Genomic DNA, 19,148 nt, shown 5'->3' on the forward strand with positions numbered 1-19,148 from the left:
ACAACCATTCTGCAGGATTTCAGGGATCGAGTTTTCAGAAATGGTATTTGAACGATCGTCCATCCTCCGTCTTCGGGTTTTTCAGGAAAATGTAAAAATTGTTGGTGATGATGATAATAATGATTACAGTTAATGGTGATTTGTTCAGCAAAATTACTTCCAATGCTTGTTTATCCTTGAAATTCTGCACCAACGACGAAAAATTGTTACTCCCTCCGTTCCGATTTAGTTGTTGTTTTAGGGTTTCTTTTTTGTTTCAAATTAGATGATAGTTTTAGTTTTTTTTCCCAATTTTCACTAATATGCCCCTGCATTGGAATCACATCAGAGAATTAATTCTCATAGTAATCAACAAAGAAAAAATTACTTCTCATTGTAATCTGCTCCATGGAGAATATATACTCTATGTTGGTTGGTTCTTCATTTATCATCTCTTCATCTTCTGCTTCAACAAAAGAAAGTTCATCTTCTTCATTTCAAACACCATGGATGAGGATATGCTAGATTATCTACTGTCTTTGGCTTACACTCTTCTACGATATTATCAAGTTACTCCATATGGTCGACCAACAAGAAGAGTGAGTGGAGAGATTGATGTAAATTTGCCGCCAAGAGAAGATGGTTTTGAAAATACGGCACAGGCTCGTCAACAAGTAACTGACGAGATGTTGAAGATATATTTACCCAATTTTTTTTTATCAAGAAACACCTAATACCTCCCCGATCTTTGTTTTTTCCTTTTGCTTGGGTTTTTTCTTCCTGCTAAGTCTTATAGCTCTGTATCCATGACTGTTTGTATGGCGTTTAGCTGCTGTTTTGGTTGCTAATCTTATCAATAGTATCCTTTCTTTATTGATAAAAAAAATGCCTGACACTTTACAGTTTTCTAGTTTTTCTTTTCATAACTCTATGTCCATAATTTTCTTTTGTACTGTACATGGTAAAAACGGTTTCAAGCAAAATGCTTCTTTTCTTGTGGTGCATGAGAAGCTTGTGAAGACACATCTTTTCTCATTTTTACTTTCCAGGTGAGACGTTATTGTCCGTAGGTTGGGGAAATGAAACTGTGGTAGGGAAAATTGGAACAGACAGTTAAGAATATTGCACATCTATTTTTTTTATCCCATCACCAACCATTGTAGGACACAATGATTGTGACCCTCACCCTTTGTCAAGAGGATCACCGAGGATGATTTCTACTCACCATATAAACGCTTTTATATAATAGTTACATCCTTGCTCCTCAAGTCTTAGAGAACTTCTAAGAATAGCCCCATACCTTAATTAGGAAACCATAAACTTGGAAACCACGTAACTTAGGAAATACCCCAACTAATTTAGGATAAACTGTTCCGGGTTATATTATCACATTTCGAAGATCCTTGGTCGATCATTATAGCTGGATCTCAAACTTTTTTTTTTCGATCAAAGTGTATGCTTCATAATAGGAATAGCTTTCTCCTTGGTCGATCATCAAAGTTTATGTAAGGCATAAGTGTGATGAAATGTTTTTAGTTAAATGTTTTTAGGAATAGCTTTTCTAGGTTAATTGTTGAACGACAAACTGTAACATATGAAGTGGGACTTCTACTCACCATTTATGAACAGGTAAGTTTCCAAGAACTTTTCTTCTTCTTTCTTTCTCTCTCTTCTCCTTTCCACTTCTCTCTAAAAAGAAAAACCCTTTAGCCTCCATTAATCTCTTGCTCAGATTTGGTCCCTTTTGGACCAGATTTGTGCAAGATTTTTTTTCTTTTTTAAGTTTTAATCTAATAAAAGTATTTTTATTTTGTTTTTGATGTCATTTGACATATTTCTTCACTATTTGGAGTGATCTTTCTTCGCCATTTGGGGCGAGTTTCTCTTCGCTTTGAGGGTAATTTATTCAAACCTTGATCGCTGGTTCGTGACTTGCTATTCTCGATTCAAAAACATCGACAATCCAACACGGTATTGCTTAGAAACCATATTCAATCCAAGGGATTTAGGGCATCCGGGTTCGTTTGGATTTACAAGATTTTGGCAAATAACTCCTTTCTTATAGGAGTATCTCTTATTGAAGAAGAAGAAGAAAAACAGATTAAATGGTCGGAATCGATTCCGGATTATACCATCATCCTTCCCTACTACATTTACAAAAATTGGGTATCTTTAGGGTATATGGCTTCTTTCTCTTCGCGATTTACCTGTAATTGATATCTTCATTTGTATTACGGTTCTTATTATCTTGTATTTTCATGTTTTTGTTATTCTTGTAAGCGATCATGTAATCACATTTTGATTTGAATAAATTGAAATTGTTGATTGACCAAAAAAAAGAAGAAGTAACAATATTGATGTAGGAGCAAAAATATGTAACGGACACGTGTCGAGAGATGTAGGTAGAAGTAGCTTAATTAGATACCTCCTCCGTTTCACAAACATAGTCCGCTTTGACTTTCTCAGAATATTAAGGAGACATACTATTTTACTTGACTATCCTTAGTTACTTACCTATTTTATTTTAATAAAAATGCTAGTAATAAAGATTATCCAAAATTATTGTGAGAATTATAAATACGAAATATAAAAGGAAAATTTAAAAGATATCGAATTTATGAAGTATAAACTTTATAAGGAATTTATTTTTTAGAGTTAAATGTATATTTTCTTAAAAGGAATGAATGATACATTTGTTTCCTCAATTATACTAATTTCTTTAATATTTTAGATTGGGTCACGCTAAAAATGGATTTATGATTATAAAGAATTGAAGGGTATATTAGAGAGTTCATTGAAAAAGTATGTCTATAAACAGAAGCTGGACACAATTTTGAAACTGACGGAAAAGGAATAGAGGACGGTCTTTCATAAACAGAGGGAGTACAATTGTTTGTAGGAAATAAGACCTTGCTAGCCCTTATCCTAACTATCTCTTATCCTAACTAGTCAGCCCTAAGGGTATTATTGTAACTCTTGTACATCCCTAACCCTTTATAAGGGAAAGAGAGATATGTTTGTAGGGGGCCTTCTTCTTCCTCCCATAACTTAGAGCTCAACAAGAACTCAAATCCATTTTAATGGAGTTTGTATGTAATACTTCCGACTTTGTAACACTTTCGATCATAGTGAAACCCGTGGATGTAGGCTTCATTAATGGCCGAACCACGTAAAAAAGCCTTGTCTCCATATTTACTTTGATGCACTTCGCTTCTCAACTGTTGGTAGTTCTTCATAGTAGTTGTTAGATCTCATTGGGTGTGGTTGTAGGATTTTCCACAACTACATTCTGGGGCCGACTAAGGGGACCGAGAGTCTTTTAAAACTTTTGGTTTTGAAGTAGTTCCAGTGAAGTGAGTGCTGATCTACAGACTTGAGAGACTGAAGTGTGAGGGGTAAACAGGGAACTTTATTAAAAGAAAGCTAACCACAGACAACAAACAGGCGACAAAACTGAGGAGAAAAGATAAGGATTTCTGTGTGCAAAACCAGAGACGAGAGTGGAGAAAACTTCAACAAAATCGAACTTCAGCGAGGAACAAATTGAAATAGGACCAATCTTCTTCCTTATCTCCTCTCTGATCTTGTCCTTAAACATTGAGATTTGAAAGTTTCAAGTTAAAAAATTTCAAAAGACATTTTATGAAATCTAGGGCTTGTTCTTGAGCAAAAGTTGGATTTTCCTTCAAAACTTTCACTCGATTTCTGATTTAATGGGAGATTTTCTATCACCGAATCTTGTTTTACAAACCCAATTAAGTTATTTTGAAAACGTTGAATAACGGAACCTGTAGTTGATTTGGGGATTTTTCTGCTTGTGTCTTTTTCTGTCCTGAATGATAGATCTTGGCTATTCACTGAACTGATTTGCTGATGCAGTGATAATGGGAATGATATATGATGCTGGCGCTAGAGGGAGAATATCACAGCTGACTTTCTTAGCCGAGATGTGGAATACATTCACCATCGGGAGCTGAAGGATAGTAAAATCCATGAAAACCCAGTAATTTAATCGGGCTTCATCAACTGAATTTCTAAGAAGAAAGACACGGGACAAACTGCCATAGCTGGACCAAGCTCTTGTCAATTTGTTCAAGTGTCGCAATCTTGCCAGTACACTAGACTCGCCTGCTAGTTCTTACAGTATGGAGCTTGTGTTTTGACTCTGCCATCCTCTCATCTATTTTTATTTTTATTTTTATTTTTTCTTCTTTGGAGTAAATGAGCACTGGATGTAAATGATAACTTCTGCCTTTTGGTTCAGGGTCTTTTCATTTGTGTTCATGATATTTTTAACATGCATATGTCTAGTTTATTTTCTTCTGCTAGTTTCAACTTCGTTGGTACTTCCTCCACTAGCAATTTGCAATATCATATTTTCTCTCTCAAGCTTCTTGTGTGTTTTGTCTTGTTAATTGACTGAGAACCTCATCTACTATTAGTGTAAAAGAAATGCCTGCCCCGTTCTTCTTAAGATAACTGCTCTATTGTTCCCAATGCTCTCCTCTTCCCACTGCTCTTGTCAGTACAACACAGGTACGCTGCAGTTCACTGCAGAGACGAAACCATAGAGCTTCATGACGAAATTCTCAAAGTGGACAGTGTCTATAACCCAAAACACTAAGACTGATTGACATTACAGCAATTTACTGGCCCAAAACTAAGACTACGCGAAATTTAAAGACATAAATACTGCAAAGCAGAAGAGAATGCTACTGCACATTCTCAAAGTAGAAAATGCTACTGCACATTTTTTTCTACTGCACATTCTCTTCTGCTTTGCATTAGACAAAGTAGACAATGCTACTGAACATTCTCAAAGTAGACAAAGTAGGCAATGCTACTGCACATTCTCAAAGTAGACAATGCTACTGCACAAACTAGAGAATGCTACTGCACATTTTTTTTCTGTGTTCACTATATTTGGACCCATTTAATATATTGATGTTTTGTGCACTGCAGTAAGCAATCAACAAATCTAGCTCATTCTTTTCTTCATTTTTGTCAGAACAACAACTACGTGTTCTACAGTATTTGCACTATTTATGTAGCAGAGAATTAGCAGAGGAAAAAACAGGTTATTGCAGTACATAAATAACCCATTAAACCTTACTTCAACCACATTTTGAGTACAATATTTCCTGACTCGATTACATTACTGCAAATTAATGAAAACAAATCCGGCAACTCTAACACACTAAGGATCAAAATAAAACTACTGCACTCATAACCTGACACTAAACTTGAACCCATCATACTTCTGGATTAAGATTTTCATTAAGATTTTCACTTCTGGATTCCAAACTTGAGCCCACCATGTTTCGTTCAAGAGTGGACCAGAATTCAGGCATCCTGTTAAGTTCCACCAATACGTCGTGAAGCAAAGCACTATCCGCTTCAATTCTCATTGGAAGATTACCTTCACGCTCTAACTTGTCCTTCCCGATTTGCGGCAAAACATAACGGATTTCTCCACGAGCTTTCATAACCTCCAACATGCATAATTGGTGGGTCAAGAAGACCTTATTGATAATGCGTGGTTCCATATCGTTGTAAGCCTTTTCTACCGCGACAATAAGCTCATCAATGTTATTCATTCTCTGACAATGTTGTATGCTCTGAAGTGTATTGAAGTAGCCGAGTTCCAAAGTATTCATATCTGGACTATTTGGAGGTTGATTCTTCAGTTGAATATCGAACCCGTCGATTGATGCCGCATTCCTAAATTTTTCGTCATCCTTCGAAATATGAGGCTTCGCGTTATCTTGTTGAATATAAATGGTACGTGTATTCCCGGTAGGCCATTTAGCACGAATTGCCGGTAGGACTTTGTCGATTAAAAACTCCATTGAAACCTTTTTATCAACTGGATCAATCGGTTTGGTTTCAAGTGTACCGGCTTTCCTATTCTTACTGTTTCTTGCTGCCGGCACTTTTTTAACCATTTCCCATATGCCAATTTTTCCATCAAAAATTAGATTCCCTGAGGAATCATATTGCAGACGTGCAACTACAGCTGTAAACATAATCTTAGGAATAAATCTCTTGCTTTGACACTCACGATGAGGTTTGGGTTCATCGGGAAGAAGATAATATCTCTGCTATATTTTTGTCATGTTAAACCACTTTTCATCAATATGTACATAATCGAACATATCCTTAAACATTGGTTTAGAATTAAAAGTACTTGTATCAAGCATGTCAATACAATAGTTTAACCTCTTTATTTTTCCATCGTCATTCAAAGCTGGTCTTACTGCACTTGTGTGTGGCTTGACTTTGCCTTCTTTTATCCTCCTATGCAATGTTGTTGTTGACATCTCTATCTCTGCCGCTAATGTGCGAATACAAGTACGGCGATTCAATGGAACTGCCAGTACCCTGTCTCTATCGATTTCCACACGTTTGCGACCAACTCTTGTTGGCTTCCTAGAAGATACATCAGCAGACATGTTTGAGTTATGATTTTCTTTTGATCGATTCCAAATACGAGAAACAGTTGAAACAGACGTCTTGAATATACCAGCAACTCTTGGTATGGAACCTCTTTTAACTCTTCCATTATTGCTATGGGTTAACAGATATTGATAGATACCTAAACGTTCATCATTTTTGAGTTCTCTTGATGCTCTTATTATTGGATTATTAAGAACCATGTCGTCATATCTTGGTACTGCCTCTTCATCACTAGTATTGGATGCTACTTCTTCATCACTCGTTTCTTCAACATCAGAATTTGATAAAGAAATGTAAGCTTGAGTATTTTCCATGGAAGTATCCATTCTAAAGGGAAGAGGAAAAAATGAACATAAGGAATTGAAAGAGATGAAAGAATAATTGGGGTTTATAAACAAATTGAAAAGAACAGGAGCGAAATAATTTTTGTTAAGAAAATTTAAATTTTGAATAGGTTTTCAAGTGACGCTTCATTCTTCACCTGTGTAATTTTAGGAATTGGATTTGGAGGGAATATTTGGTCCAATCAAAATCCTTGTAGGAATATTTGGTCCAATCAAAATCTTTTGAGGGAATATTTTTCTCTAATCAGGAGAGAGTATTTGGCTTATCCACTTTCATTTGATTGATTCTAGAATTGGAGGGAATTTTTGGTTAAATCAAAACCAAAGATTTGGATACATACTCAGTTGTACATCCCAAGATTAAGGTTTATCCAAGATTATGCACGTTGGCTAAGGTTTATTCAAGATTAAAAAAGCGAAAAATTAGCCTCGCAACATTGTCTTGGTGCATACGCTGTTGATCTCTCCGTTACAGATTTTCCAGGAGCAATAAATAAATTAGGAACAACCAAGCTGGTCTTACGGGATCGAGAGATTTCATATTTTCAAGAAACACAAACCTAGGTCATTTAATTGTTTAATTAGGAATTAATATGGGTATTTTAGGAAAGATTTTCCTCTTTTTGTTATTTCTTAATATACGTGAAAACTCCTAAAACAGCAACTAAATCGGAACGGAGGGAGTATTATTTCTTTTCTAACTAATTCCGCGGTTAATCCGCATCCGGTCCGTATCACCCGTTGATCCGCGGATGTCAAATCCGCAGGTGATTGGGTCGGACACGGTTGGATTTTCCAAATCCGCAACTTTGACGGTTTGGACGCGGGTGACCCTAATCCGCATCCGTCCGCCCGTTGCACACCCTAACCACCAGATGCCAAGTTTGATTCAGATTGCGAGACAGGCCCAAGCAAAGAAGGTGAAAGTTGTAAAAGAACGACTTTTTAGGGACCATGGTTTTTTTGAGGGGACCATGGTTTTATTAGGCCACCTTCCCTATAGTTATAAGGGGTGTCCTAAAGCATTGAAATGACTAACCTACCCTTAACCTAATTTAATTTAAAACCAACCCAATGACCACCTATATATATATAACCACCACCACCTCCCAGCATCGCCGATTATGACCACCACCACCACCGCCCACCACCGCCGATTACCACCACCACCACCACCTCCGATTATCACCACCACCAACCACCGATTACCACCACCACCACCTCCAATTATCACCACCACCAACCACCGATTACCACCATCTCCCACCATCGCCGGTTACCACCACCACCACCTCCGATTATCACCACCACCAACCACCGATTACCACCACCACCACCTCCCACCACCGCCGTTACCACCACCTCCTCCTCCGATTATCACCACCACCAACCACCGATTACCACCACCACCTCCGATTACCACCACCACCACTATATATATATAGCTTAATTTAAAACATTAACAAAGATATTCTCACAAACCCATTACTTGTCATTCGTTTTTGGTTGAATAAATGAGAAGTAATCATTAAAATGAGTTGAAAATGGAAGTTGCGGAGAGGTTTAATGGAGGGTTTTTTTTCAGAGAAAAGTTCGGTTATCACGAATTAATTTTTTCTTAACCGAACTCAGAGTTCGGTTGATTCGCAAAAAATACCTTTAACCGAACTCCTTGTATTAAAACAACAGAAGTCCATAAGTTCAGTTCCTTCGCAAAATAAGGATATCACCGAACTTTAGTTTACGAAAATAATGAGAAGTCCACAAGTTCGGTTCGTTCGCAAAAATGTTAAGTTTTCTTTGTAACCGAACTCTACCTTTGAAACTTCGTAACCGAACTCTACCTAATTCGCCAAGAAATAAATTTCGTAGTAACCGTACGTTTGCCTAATTGCATATATGCATATATAAGTCCAGTTCGGTTGATTCGCAAAATATGTTGAAGTTTGCGAACCAACCGAACTTCTAACACTAGGTTACTTTTAAACTGCAGTTCGGTTGGGAACTTGGTTGGATTGAAGTTTGCGAACTAACCGAACACACAAGATGTACCAAAATAAATTGTTAAGTTCAAAGTTCGGTTACCTACCATTTTATCCTAGGTAACCGAACATTACACTGTACGACCAAAACCTCCATTAACGAGCGAGTTCGGTAACCTGCGTGTTTGGAAAACGTAACCGAACTACACTTTCAGGTGTGTTCGGTTACAGGTTCTTGACATATGGTAACCGAACTGTCCCAAATCTACATAAAAAATTTCATTTTTTTTTGAAAGTTTGGAGCAATTCAACCAACATTATCTAAGTTTGAAGCATACCTGGGTACTCAAATACCCTTCCCCCGGTTATGGTTGGTAAAATCCATCGTTTTTCATGTTTTCCTTCTTCGTCTTCTCTAACTTTACTCTCTCAATAATTCTACTTCTTAAAAAAAAAACCATCTGATTTTTTAATCTTACTAATTATCTTTAACTTAATCATCTCACTAATCATTACACTAACTATTATTAACACTAACTAATCATCACCCAAAATTAATCAGGAGGGTAATTTAGGTATTAATATAAATATCTACATAAGGGGTGACCTAGATTTACTTCTAATGTCTTTACCCAAAATAAAATCATGATCCCACCGAAAAAACCATGATCCCAAAAAAACGTTCTTGTAAAATAGGCTCGTGGATTCAACGACTAACAGGCTTTAGCCTCCCATAAGGGGTCCGTCAGTGGAAAGAAAGAAAAACCTTAATCGGCGCCTTCTATATCACCCCCTCCGTGAAGCCCGAAAACCCTCAGTATTCAGTTTGGTTTTTCGATAAAATTTAGATTTTCCGATCAATGTCCAGTCAAATTTCCTGAAGACGAATCAAAACTCTCTGAAAATCGATCTCCGTGGTAGGTATGTATTCTCCTCTTCAATAAAACCCTAAAACTAATTCAAATTTCCTGATTTTTCAGTCTTTCTCTTCACCCATTTTTCTTTATCGTTTCTTTTTTCAGTTGCAGTTATTGATTCAACAAAACGTACCGCTGTTCTCACTGCGGCTATTAGTGGCAAACTAAACCAACTCAAAAGTAAGATTAATTGAAAGAAAAAAATCAAGAACATCTTTTAATTTTTACTGTCAGATTTTTTTACATTTTTTTTTTGTTAAAAATCAGATTTGATTGCAAAATATGATGATGGAAGTGGGTTAGGAAAGACTGTGATGAGTGTGAAAGATGATAATGGAATAGGAGTTATTCATTTTGCTGCTGTAGAAGGGAAGTTAAATGTTCTCAAATACTTGATTGAGGAATTGAAACTTGATGTCAATATGAAATTTAAATGTTCTAAAGGTATGAAGGTATGAATTGAAAGGTATGAATTGAAATTTTCAGGCAAAAATTGTTCTAAAGGTATGAATTGAAATTTTCAGGCAAAAATTGAAAGTATCACTTTTCCTGAAAAGGAGGTAGTTTTTTTAGGGCTTAGTTTAAGAATGGGGAATTATTGTGTTGTGTCTTAATGCTAATGTTGTTGTTGACAGGGAGATCTCCGTTGTTGCATGCAACAATGGCTGGGCATATGAACATTGTTGAATATCTGCTTGGAAAGGGTGCTGATCCTAAGACATCAGACCCCAAAGGTTATAGTCCTTGGCATTGCGCTGCTGAAAAAGGTATACTACATTTCTTAAAAGTAACATACAATTATTCTTTGGATTTCAAATTTTGGTGCATTGTTTTTGAATTTTCTCTTGTGTTGCATGGTTTCTTTAGATGTTTCTTTCATAACCACAAAAGAGAACTCTATTGTGTAACGAGTTTGTTCTTGCTTGAATGCTCTAAATAACTCTAAGGTACCAGCCATTCCCTGTGAAAAAATAGGGTCACGATAGGCGTGGCGAGCCAGCGATAGACCAATAGAAGGCGAGAGCAGTACCAAGTTGGGTGATCGCTTGAGAAGTCCTCTTGTACCTTTGTTTGGTTAAAAACTTAAACCAGCCATTTCCTTAAGAAAGGGCGGGAGCAGTACCAAGACGGGTGACTGCTTGGGAAGTCCTCGTATTTCCTTGGCTTTCTAGCCTACCCCAACTTGTTTGAGACTAAAGGCTTAGAGGAAGAAGAAGAATTATAGGATGATTGTTTTAACTGTTCTGCATCTTTTTTCTTTTCTGTGCATGGAATCTAATGCGAGGTCACATGCAGGATACAAGGATATACTTACCAAATTACTCTCAAAAGGTGTTGATGTAAATGCTGCTTGTGAAAATGGCACACCCCTAGCTAATGCTGCTGCTCACGGGAAACTCGAGGCGATACAGATTTTGTTGGATAATAATGCAAATGTGAGTTAGTGCTACCCGTTCTTCATGAAAACGTGCGCAGTTGTGAATTATCTACATATCAAACCCTTGTCTCTTATTTACCCAGAGTTTGACACTATGTATTAGGATATGTTTTGTTCGTTTTATCTCTAGAACAACTATTCTAATTTAGTGAACAGAGGATACAGGAGTTTCATTCAACGTCATACTCTAGTGAGGGTTCTAATTATCCTTTCACTTGACCGAAAGTAACTTGAGATTAAATTTAAGGCTGAATACTCATTGGTTCTTAATTTGGTTAGTCAACCATGAAGTGGATAGCTAAAGTAACCTCTTCTTTTTGTTATTTCTTTTCCCACTGTGCATAGCTAAATAATCTAGCTTTTTTTTTTTTTTTTTGTCAATGCAGCCTGATTTATCTTCTGGCCGTTCGTTTACACCACTGACGGGGTCCATTGTATCTGGTCTACCCCAATCATTGCGATGCGTCGAGCTTTTACTTGAGGTAGCAAATCCAATCACCCTGCTACAAGCTTGTCCCTGGGAGTTTTCATAGCACTAGCTGCAATTGCGTTTTTAATGTCAGCACTTATTACTTCTCTTTCATCACATATCTAATAAATTTAGTCAATTTCACATTTTAGCTGGAGTTTTCTTTGATGCAGAATTAAGATGTGAATGTGTAATCGATTTGATACCGAACATCAGGGACGGACCCAAGTTTTTCTCCTGGGTAGGGCTATAATATCAGGTTCACCGTTAGGCGGACGAAGGCCGCCGTTTTTTTTTTTCAAGCTGTCTATATGACTGGTAGAATGCATGAGCAAATTAAATCCCTTAACATAATGACCTTCAAGGTCAACGTTGTGACAATCTTCTTTAATCTTCACAAGCTTTAGATCGATATATCAAATCCAATCAATACCTGATCCGGGACGTATTTAGGTCTTATTACGCGAGTCTTGATACTGGTCCATATTCTTAATTGAGTCTGTTAGGATTACCTTAATTCTGTTAGATTGTTAGTTTGTTGGGTCTAATTAGTTGGAAGGAACTCTGCTGATAATCGAAAGGAATTACCAAGAGGATATTTAGGAGTTTAGATTGTTAGGATAAACTACACATATACTATCTAATAGTTTAAATAGTCGTCGTTTCTGTGTTGGGAAACAGCTTGGATTAGCTCGACTAATGTTTACAGTCAAAGTAAGTTTTCTTTGGTTCGTAAACCTTTTTATTATTGATTCCGTATCTTGAATTTCTGTTTATTATCGTTGCATCAACTCTTAGATTAGAGTCTGTTTTGGAGTGCAGTCTCCCTGTTACTGTCAAATTACTGGGCTAACAGGGAAAAATAAACAAACTATATGCACTGGATTTTTTTCTTACCAAATTAAGGGACGGGCTATAGCCCGGGTTAGCCCCTTGCTAGGCCCGTCCCTGCCGAACATACAACCAAGAGCAAATAGATTGTAGGTGTAGATGTATATACGCAGTATAGGAGATCCCAGAGTTCCTTAAACCAAAGAAGCAGAGTAAAAAACAGATTTGAGATTTCAGAGATGGTGATTCTGTTTTCTGTAGAAGTTGCTCCCCAGATTTGTCAAAAATTTCTCTTAGCAGGTTCTAGTAGTGGTTCAATACGTTTTGAATGAATAAGTTGCTTTACTGTTTAGCAAATTGGTGTAGTATTGATAAATTAAGTACTCACCACTCGGTATGATCCTACTGAGTACTTAAGTGTTTTTTGATGCTTGCGTAATATGTTAATATATAAACATTCTACCTCCTTTAATTTTTTAGGCTGGTGCCAACCCGGATGGTGGATCGTACGGAGTAACACGTCTGATAGCTGCTGCAAGTGATGGGTTAACAGAAATCATCAAGCGCTTAATTCAAGCTGGTGCTAATCCAGATGTTACAAATCGTGTAATGTTATCTGACCTTCACATATTTCATTTATCTCTATCTTCACTATATCGATGTAGTCGACCCATTTTTGCTCTCTACACGCAACCTCAATTCATCCGGATGACATGCTTTGTTGCATTTATTCCCGATGTAACATGTACAGATACTCGAGGAAAATTTCCTCACCATCTAGGTGATCCATGAAAAGGATCAAGTCATTTTCTAATGCAGAGTTAGAAAGTGTCCAGACTGATCATCCATCATTTGGTCTACCAAATTTAACATTAGTATACTAATACACCGCTGTATGATAATATTGATTAAGGTACCCTTTTGAACATCGATGCGACCTTATCTCATAAGCAGCAAGTAAGCAACCTTTTATTAATGCTTCTCTAGAGCACAGCTTTCTGGATGTATAAAATGGCTCCAAATAAGTACAACTTTTAGTTAGGCCTACATCTTGCATTTTTAAACGGTCGGGTTTGCTGGACATTGTGTTTGACATCTTTTTTTGGCATTGTACATAAACTGACAATAGATCCTAAATTAGGAGAAAGTACATAAAAGATTAGAAGAAGAACAATAGTTATCGGATTTGTTGGACTGCTTTGTCCTCACCACTAAGAGTCTTAGTCTAAGACATGAGAATTTAAGGATACACAGCTATGAGCTTATAAAACAGATCCTGCGCAAGTAAGGTCACACTCAACAAAGAAGGTTGTTGCCCGAAATATAATTTGGCTTATGAAAGTCTAACTTTAGTTTTTTATTGCAGTATGGACTCACACCACTAGAAATTGCCGCACTTAATCGTTGTTATAATGATGTTGAGATTCTTTTCCCCGTTACTTCTCGTTTACCGGAATGTGTCGATTGGAACATTGGTGGAGTAATTAGACATGTACAGTCTGATCAAGCTAAGGAACAGGTATTCAACATATAACTTACTTCTGTAGTTTGAAACCAAATATGGGAGGCCATTCTTCTATTACTGTTGCTTAAATATTAGGACGAGCTTCTAGTGTGTGCCTCAAGCTATTGCTGAAAAATAGACAGAAACTTTAGTAGGTAGTTCGCATATTAAATGTTAACAAATTCTTTTTTCTTGACTTGGTACTTGATATAATCTACTGTCCATGTTGCATCATTTTCACCCCATGTTTCTTACAATTAAATCTAAACGAATCAATTTTGTATGAATGCATATAGAGTGCAAAACAATAGGCTGGCTCCCCAACATAAGCAATGAGTAATGAGTTGTATGTAAGCAAGTGCAATATGTATAAATAACTAACTTGCATCACTGGTAGACCTTTGCTGTACCTTTGTAACTTTCTTCTTTTCCACGGATTGATAAACTTTTAGAAAATGGCAGTTTGTTCTTTCAGTAATGTCGCTTAGCTTGATGCATCTAGTTTGGTATAACCCTGGCAACTATAAAATTCAGTTTTTCATTCTGTGATGATATAGATGAGGCGTTTCGAAAAATGCGATCTTCTTCATTTTGAGAAAATAACATCATTTCTTTAAAGTAGCAAACCAAGTTTACACTTTACACCAATTTTATCAAGCTGCACCTTAGCTTGTGATCTTTTTCACTTTTTTTTACATATATATCCAGTTCGTATAATGTACAACAAAATGTGATTTCTATCATGTCATAGTTGCTGTGTTTTTAACCTATGTTGTGGTACATATATAAAATTTGTATTAACTGTGACGTCCCTCACTTTGAAGAGGAAACTGAAAGTCAGGGAGAAGTTTGACGAGGCAAAGTTAAGCGGCGCAGATGCATTTAAGAAACAGGACTATTTTGAGGCAATGGTTCGCTACTCACAGGTACCTTTTCTTTTTAAATGACTATAGTATTAGATGGAAGCGAACCCTGAATTACATAATATTGATGCTTTTAGTTGAATTTTTGTTAACTTCAGTGAACTTGTGTTAACATATGTAAGTTTTGTTGTCATTGTTGTAGGTTCAGGGCCAATTTGAGTTCTTTGTAGTTCAATGGACTAGTAATATATGTTCAGTGTGTTCTATCTTAAATCCTTGAAAAATTCTGTTTCTTTGTCCCAATTTCTTCATCCTAGAGGGGTAGATACTCCTGCATAACCTAGCAGCCTAGTGTAGTCTTAACTATTTAGTTGCTGATACATTGGTCTATGACTCTATGGATGGAACATTTTTGTAAAGCTTACGTACAATTTCTTTCTAATGGCTGTTTAATCTAATAATGTTGGAAAATATCTCCACCATTTTGTCGATTAAAATCTATGGTGGTATTCGCCGAAGCTCTTAGAAAATACGAAGTCGTATTTTAGTCCAGTGTGAGGTTGTTCTCACTGTTCTATTGCCCCTGACACAACAGATTTCAGTTTTGGTGTTCATTCAAGATCTGCTTATTTCCGAAACTTAGTTGAAAGCTTGACTATTTTTTTTTCTCACCAGTTTTTACCTGAAACTTCCTTATATTCGATGATAACTTCTATATTAATCCCTACTGGGTCGCTTTTAGTGGTTGTTGCTTTCTCTTTTTTCTCCCCATACTTTCTTTCATTACATAACTAATGTACTTTGTTTTATGACATGAATATAGGCAAATGAAATTGATCCATATGACGCAACTATACTTTCTAACCGGAGTATGTGCTGGGCCCGCTTGAAAGAAGGCGAGGAGGCTTTAGAAGATGCCAATGCATGCATATCGCTAAGGCCAGATTGGCCTAAGGCATACTACAGGGAAGGTGTAGCGTACAACTTACTAAACGTAAGTGTTTTTTTTTCTTTACTTCTCCTTCAAAAGAAAAAGAAAGCAAATGTTAGTTATCATTTTTTGGTTCCGCTGTTTATCTTGCTTGCTGTTTACTAGGTTTTTTCGCAGCTATCTTTAATCTTGTGATTGGTTCATCTTTAATGAGCACTTTCTAGAACAAAGTTTTTATTTTTTACCAAGCAGAAAATCTAAAAAAGATGAACTCTCTTTTTAAGTTTATTTCTTTGCATTCTTTATTGCAGAAGTACACTGATGCACGAGGAGCCTTCCTCCGTGGTTTGAAGTTGAGTCCTGATAGTCAAGAGCTTAAAGATGCATACAGGTTCAGTTCTACCACCCTCTTTTAAAAATAATACTAGTAATTCATTGATCTGTTTTAACTTTCTTGGGGAATTCATGTTTTGAAGTATCAAGTTACGTCTTCTCGTTGGATTTCCTGAAATCTCTTTTTGTGGTTATATTATATCCGGTTGTTTTTTAATCTAACTTCTTGCTTGGCTACAGGGAAGCTATTGCAAATTCCATCAAGTGAACAATATCTTTTCTGAAAGAGTATATCTGTGGGATTTTAGACAACTTTCTGAATGGAATTAACTTCAAAATATGTACAGTGTTTTTTTTAGATTAGCACCTTTCTGAATTTTTTCAATAGCTGTACCTGTTTTGATGCTTGGAACATTAAGTTGTTTTGCTTAATGAACCAAGGACATGAGTCGGAGGGCTTAAATCTGTATATATCTAACTTCAAGATGCAAGACCTATTATCTGGAAACAAGTAGTTTCATGAATCTAAAGACTTAAAAAGGCTCGGACAAATATAGCTCCTCTCACGTTGAATGGTGGGCCCAGACTATATAATAAAGTTCCCACGTTGAAGGGAGTTTTATTGAGGACATTGAAAATTACAAACTCAAAAGGAAACCTAACTTATCATATTTTGAATTTTACGAAAGTCCAAATTCTTTGAAAGTTGAATACAAATCATATTAGGATTTTTTTTTTTAAATTAATACATAAACAAAACTAGTCATAAAAACCCAAGATGACCAAACTTGTGGTACGAAAATCCCACTCAAATGTTGGGATCCATTAAAATTCCATCGTAAACAAAATGGATACAAAAATCCTAAATTTTTAAAAATTGATACAAATACCCCAAATTTAAATGTTGGTTTAATCATAAAATTTGATGAAACCAAAATAAAATTTGGGGTTTTTGTGTTAATTTTATTTTGATGGGGTTTTTGTGTTATTTTTGTTTTGATGGATTTTTTGTGGAAGGATGATGACACCTTTCGGGTTATAACTCGCGAACCGATGCATAAAAGGAAAAACGAAAAAAATAAATAAAATCTGTACCTATATTTATCTGTTTTCCACCTAGTCAGATGAATCAAGTATTTTTCCTAATTCTAAATCTCCACCTCGGCTTCTCTTTTCGTCATCATCGTCACGTTTTGACACTGTTACTCCGCATGCCAAAACTACGAAAATGGCACCGATAACACAAAAAAATCGTAAGAACCCTTCTAATAAATGATCAACCTGCTCAGCCTTCCATAGTAATACAAGAGTAGAAGAAGATTTTTCTTCATCATAATTAGTACTAGTACTAATATTTCCATCAATTCTTTCCTTGAACAGTTTAAAGTCCCCTTCTGAATCCAATCTTGCTCTATATACATATCCATCCAGCTCTTCCACAATACTTCCATTTTCTTGTTGTTGCTTTCCTTCTTGATTCTTGTTTCGGTAAAGATATTTAAGTACTACATCATGAGAACCAACAAGATATAAGTTACCAGTAGTGTCTAAGTTCAATGTCACTGGAGCACTTACCGAACCACCCCCAATCTCATCTGACACTACCATTGAATTCACACCAGCTCCATACCCCGCAAACGATATGACAACTAAACCATCAGTCTGTCTAACTGAAAACTGGTGATTACCTGAGACGATCAATTCCAGCTTTTAACTTTTGACCCCCGAGAATGGTATCAGTAGGGTAATCAAAACTCTCCCAAACAATTTGAGAATCTGAACCATATAGAATAAAGTTGCCATCATCATGCATCTCCGCATATGACACTGGTTCTTGTATGTCGGGTATTAAGGGTTTTTCTTTGTTATCTGGTATTATCCGCTGCATCAACTTTCCATCGTTGGGGAACAGAATTGAAGAGGGTTTGTGTAATGGAAGATCGTTCGGGTTAGCTGTCCAAACTAAAGTTTGTTGTGGCGATTTAGCAAACCATATACCTACTACATATCGTGTGGGATTTTACCGGTGGAAAGTTTGACCAAAAGTCGAACTCTAACTTGTGCAAAGCTTGTTCCTAAAGTTTAGGAACTTAAGAGCTAAGTTAGGAAAACTTGTTCCCAAAGTTAGAGCTTCTTAAGGGCCAAGTTAGTTTCTCTATACGTAGAATTAAAATTAAAGGTGTAGAGACGATCCAACCTAGAAGAGTGGTAAAACCTTGTGCTTAGGTTTTTGGTCTCTTTATTGGGAGGATCGTGTGCTACCGTGAAGGTCAATATCGGTGTGAGAGAAAAATTTGTAGAGAGAGGATTTTGGTGTTCTAGTGTTTAGGGCTTTACCCTAAACCAAGTTTCTAGTGTTTTTCATGTTTCTCCTCTTCTACTAGCAACTGTGAAGACGGTGTAGAAGAGAAGACATGAGGCTGGTTCAAAGAATGGTTAGAGAATTGATGTCTATGGTTTCTTCGTTGGTGTTCTCGGGTATGTCTTGTTAACTCTTTGGTTCTTGTCTTGGGTTGCGGAAAGAGCATGTAATGGTCTTTTATTTAATGGAAGTTTTTCTGGTGGTGTTGGCCATGGATGTAGCCTGTAAAGGTGAACCACGTATATCTTGTGTTGTGGTTATGTGCTTCTTTATCTTCTGTCCCTCTCTTATTATTTCTTCCATGTTTGGTTCATATCACCAATTGCCCTTTGTGATCCTGATTTCCGCTGCGCTCAGGGTGCCAATTTTCCCAACAATTGGTATCAGAGCCAAGGATGGGCTGGTGTGATTGAACCTGGAATTGGACGATAGTTTATTTTTCAGGTGGAGAAATATTTTTTGAAGATAATTTTTCAACCGGTGTTTACACAAAGATGGGTTTGTGATGTGATTTTACAAATCGGGGAGGTTCAACTTGGTAGAAGTGTATGTTCTTTGTTTTGTTTTATGATGTAGTATGGGATGCATAATAAGACTGAATGAGATGGAATACATATATACTTATTGAAGAGTGTTAGTAATCATACACTATAAAGAATGGGTTACAAAGTTTAAAGAAAGGATGGGTCTGTGAAGTCTCATGTAGAAAAAGTACCAGCAATTCTTCGAATATATGCAC

The 19,148-nt window shown here is 36.5% G+C and overlaps 2 protein-coding genes across 5 annotated transcripts; one reads left to right on the forward strand and one right to left on the reverse strand.

Annotated features, from left to right (window-relative positions):
• Positions 1-5,231: 5,231 nt before the first annotated feature.
• Positions 5,232-6,005, reverse strand: LOC113316678. Its single transcript, XM_026564828.1, has one exon. The coding sequence runs from the start codon at positions 6,003-6,005 to the stop codon at positions 5,232-5,234; it is 774 nt and encodes a 257-aa protein (XP_026420613.1).
• Positions 6,006-9,495: 3,490 nt separating this feature from the next.
• Positions 9,496-16,599, forward strand: LOC113318115 (26S proteasome non-ATPase regulatory subunit 10-like). 4 transcript variants are annotated; one of them, XM_026566239.1, is made up of 12 exons: positions 9,496-9,682; positions 9,784-9,858; positions 9,946-10,144; positions 10,314-10,445; positions 10,975-11,114; positions 11,503-11,598; positions 12,897-13,022; positions 13,783-13,935; positions 14,745-14,846; positions 15,607-15,777; positions 16,026-16,105; positions 16,288-16,599. In XM_026566239.1, exons 4-12 carry the CDS (start codon positions 10,340-10,342, stop codon positions 16,313-16,315), a joined length of 1,002 nt encoding a protein of 333 aa, XP_026422024.1. In that variant the 5' UTR covers positions 9,496-9,682; positions 9,784-9,858; positions 9,946-10,144; positions 10,314-10,339; the 3' UTR covers positions 16,316-16,599. The 4 variants fall into 4 exon arrangements, with proteins under 4 accessions (XP_026422024.1, XP_026422022.1, XP_026422023.1 ...); XM_026566237.1 differs by having other exon boundaries at positions 9,946-10,122; XM_026566238.1 differs by having other exon boundaries at positions 9,790-9,858; positions 9,946-10,122.
• Positions 16,600-19,148: the final 2,549 nt, after the last annotated feature.

This window comes from Papaver somniferum, chromosome 10, assembly GCF_003573695.1.
Source record: "Papaver somniferum cultivar HN1 chromosome 10, ASM357369v1, whole genome shotgun sequence".
Taxonomy (NCBI): domain Eukaryota; kingdom Viridiplantae; phylum Streptophyta; class Magnoliopsida; order Ranunculales; family Papaveraceae; genus Papaver; species Papaver somniferum.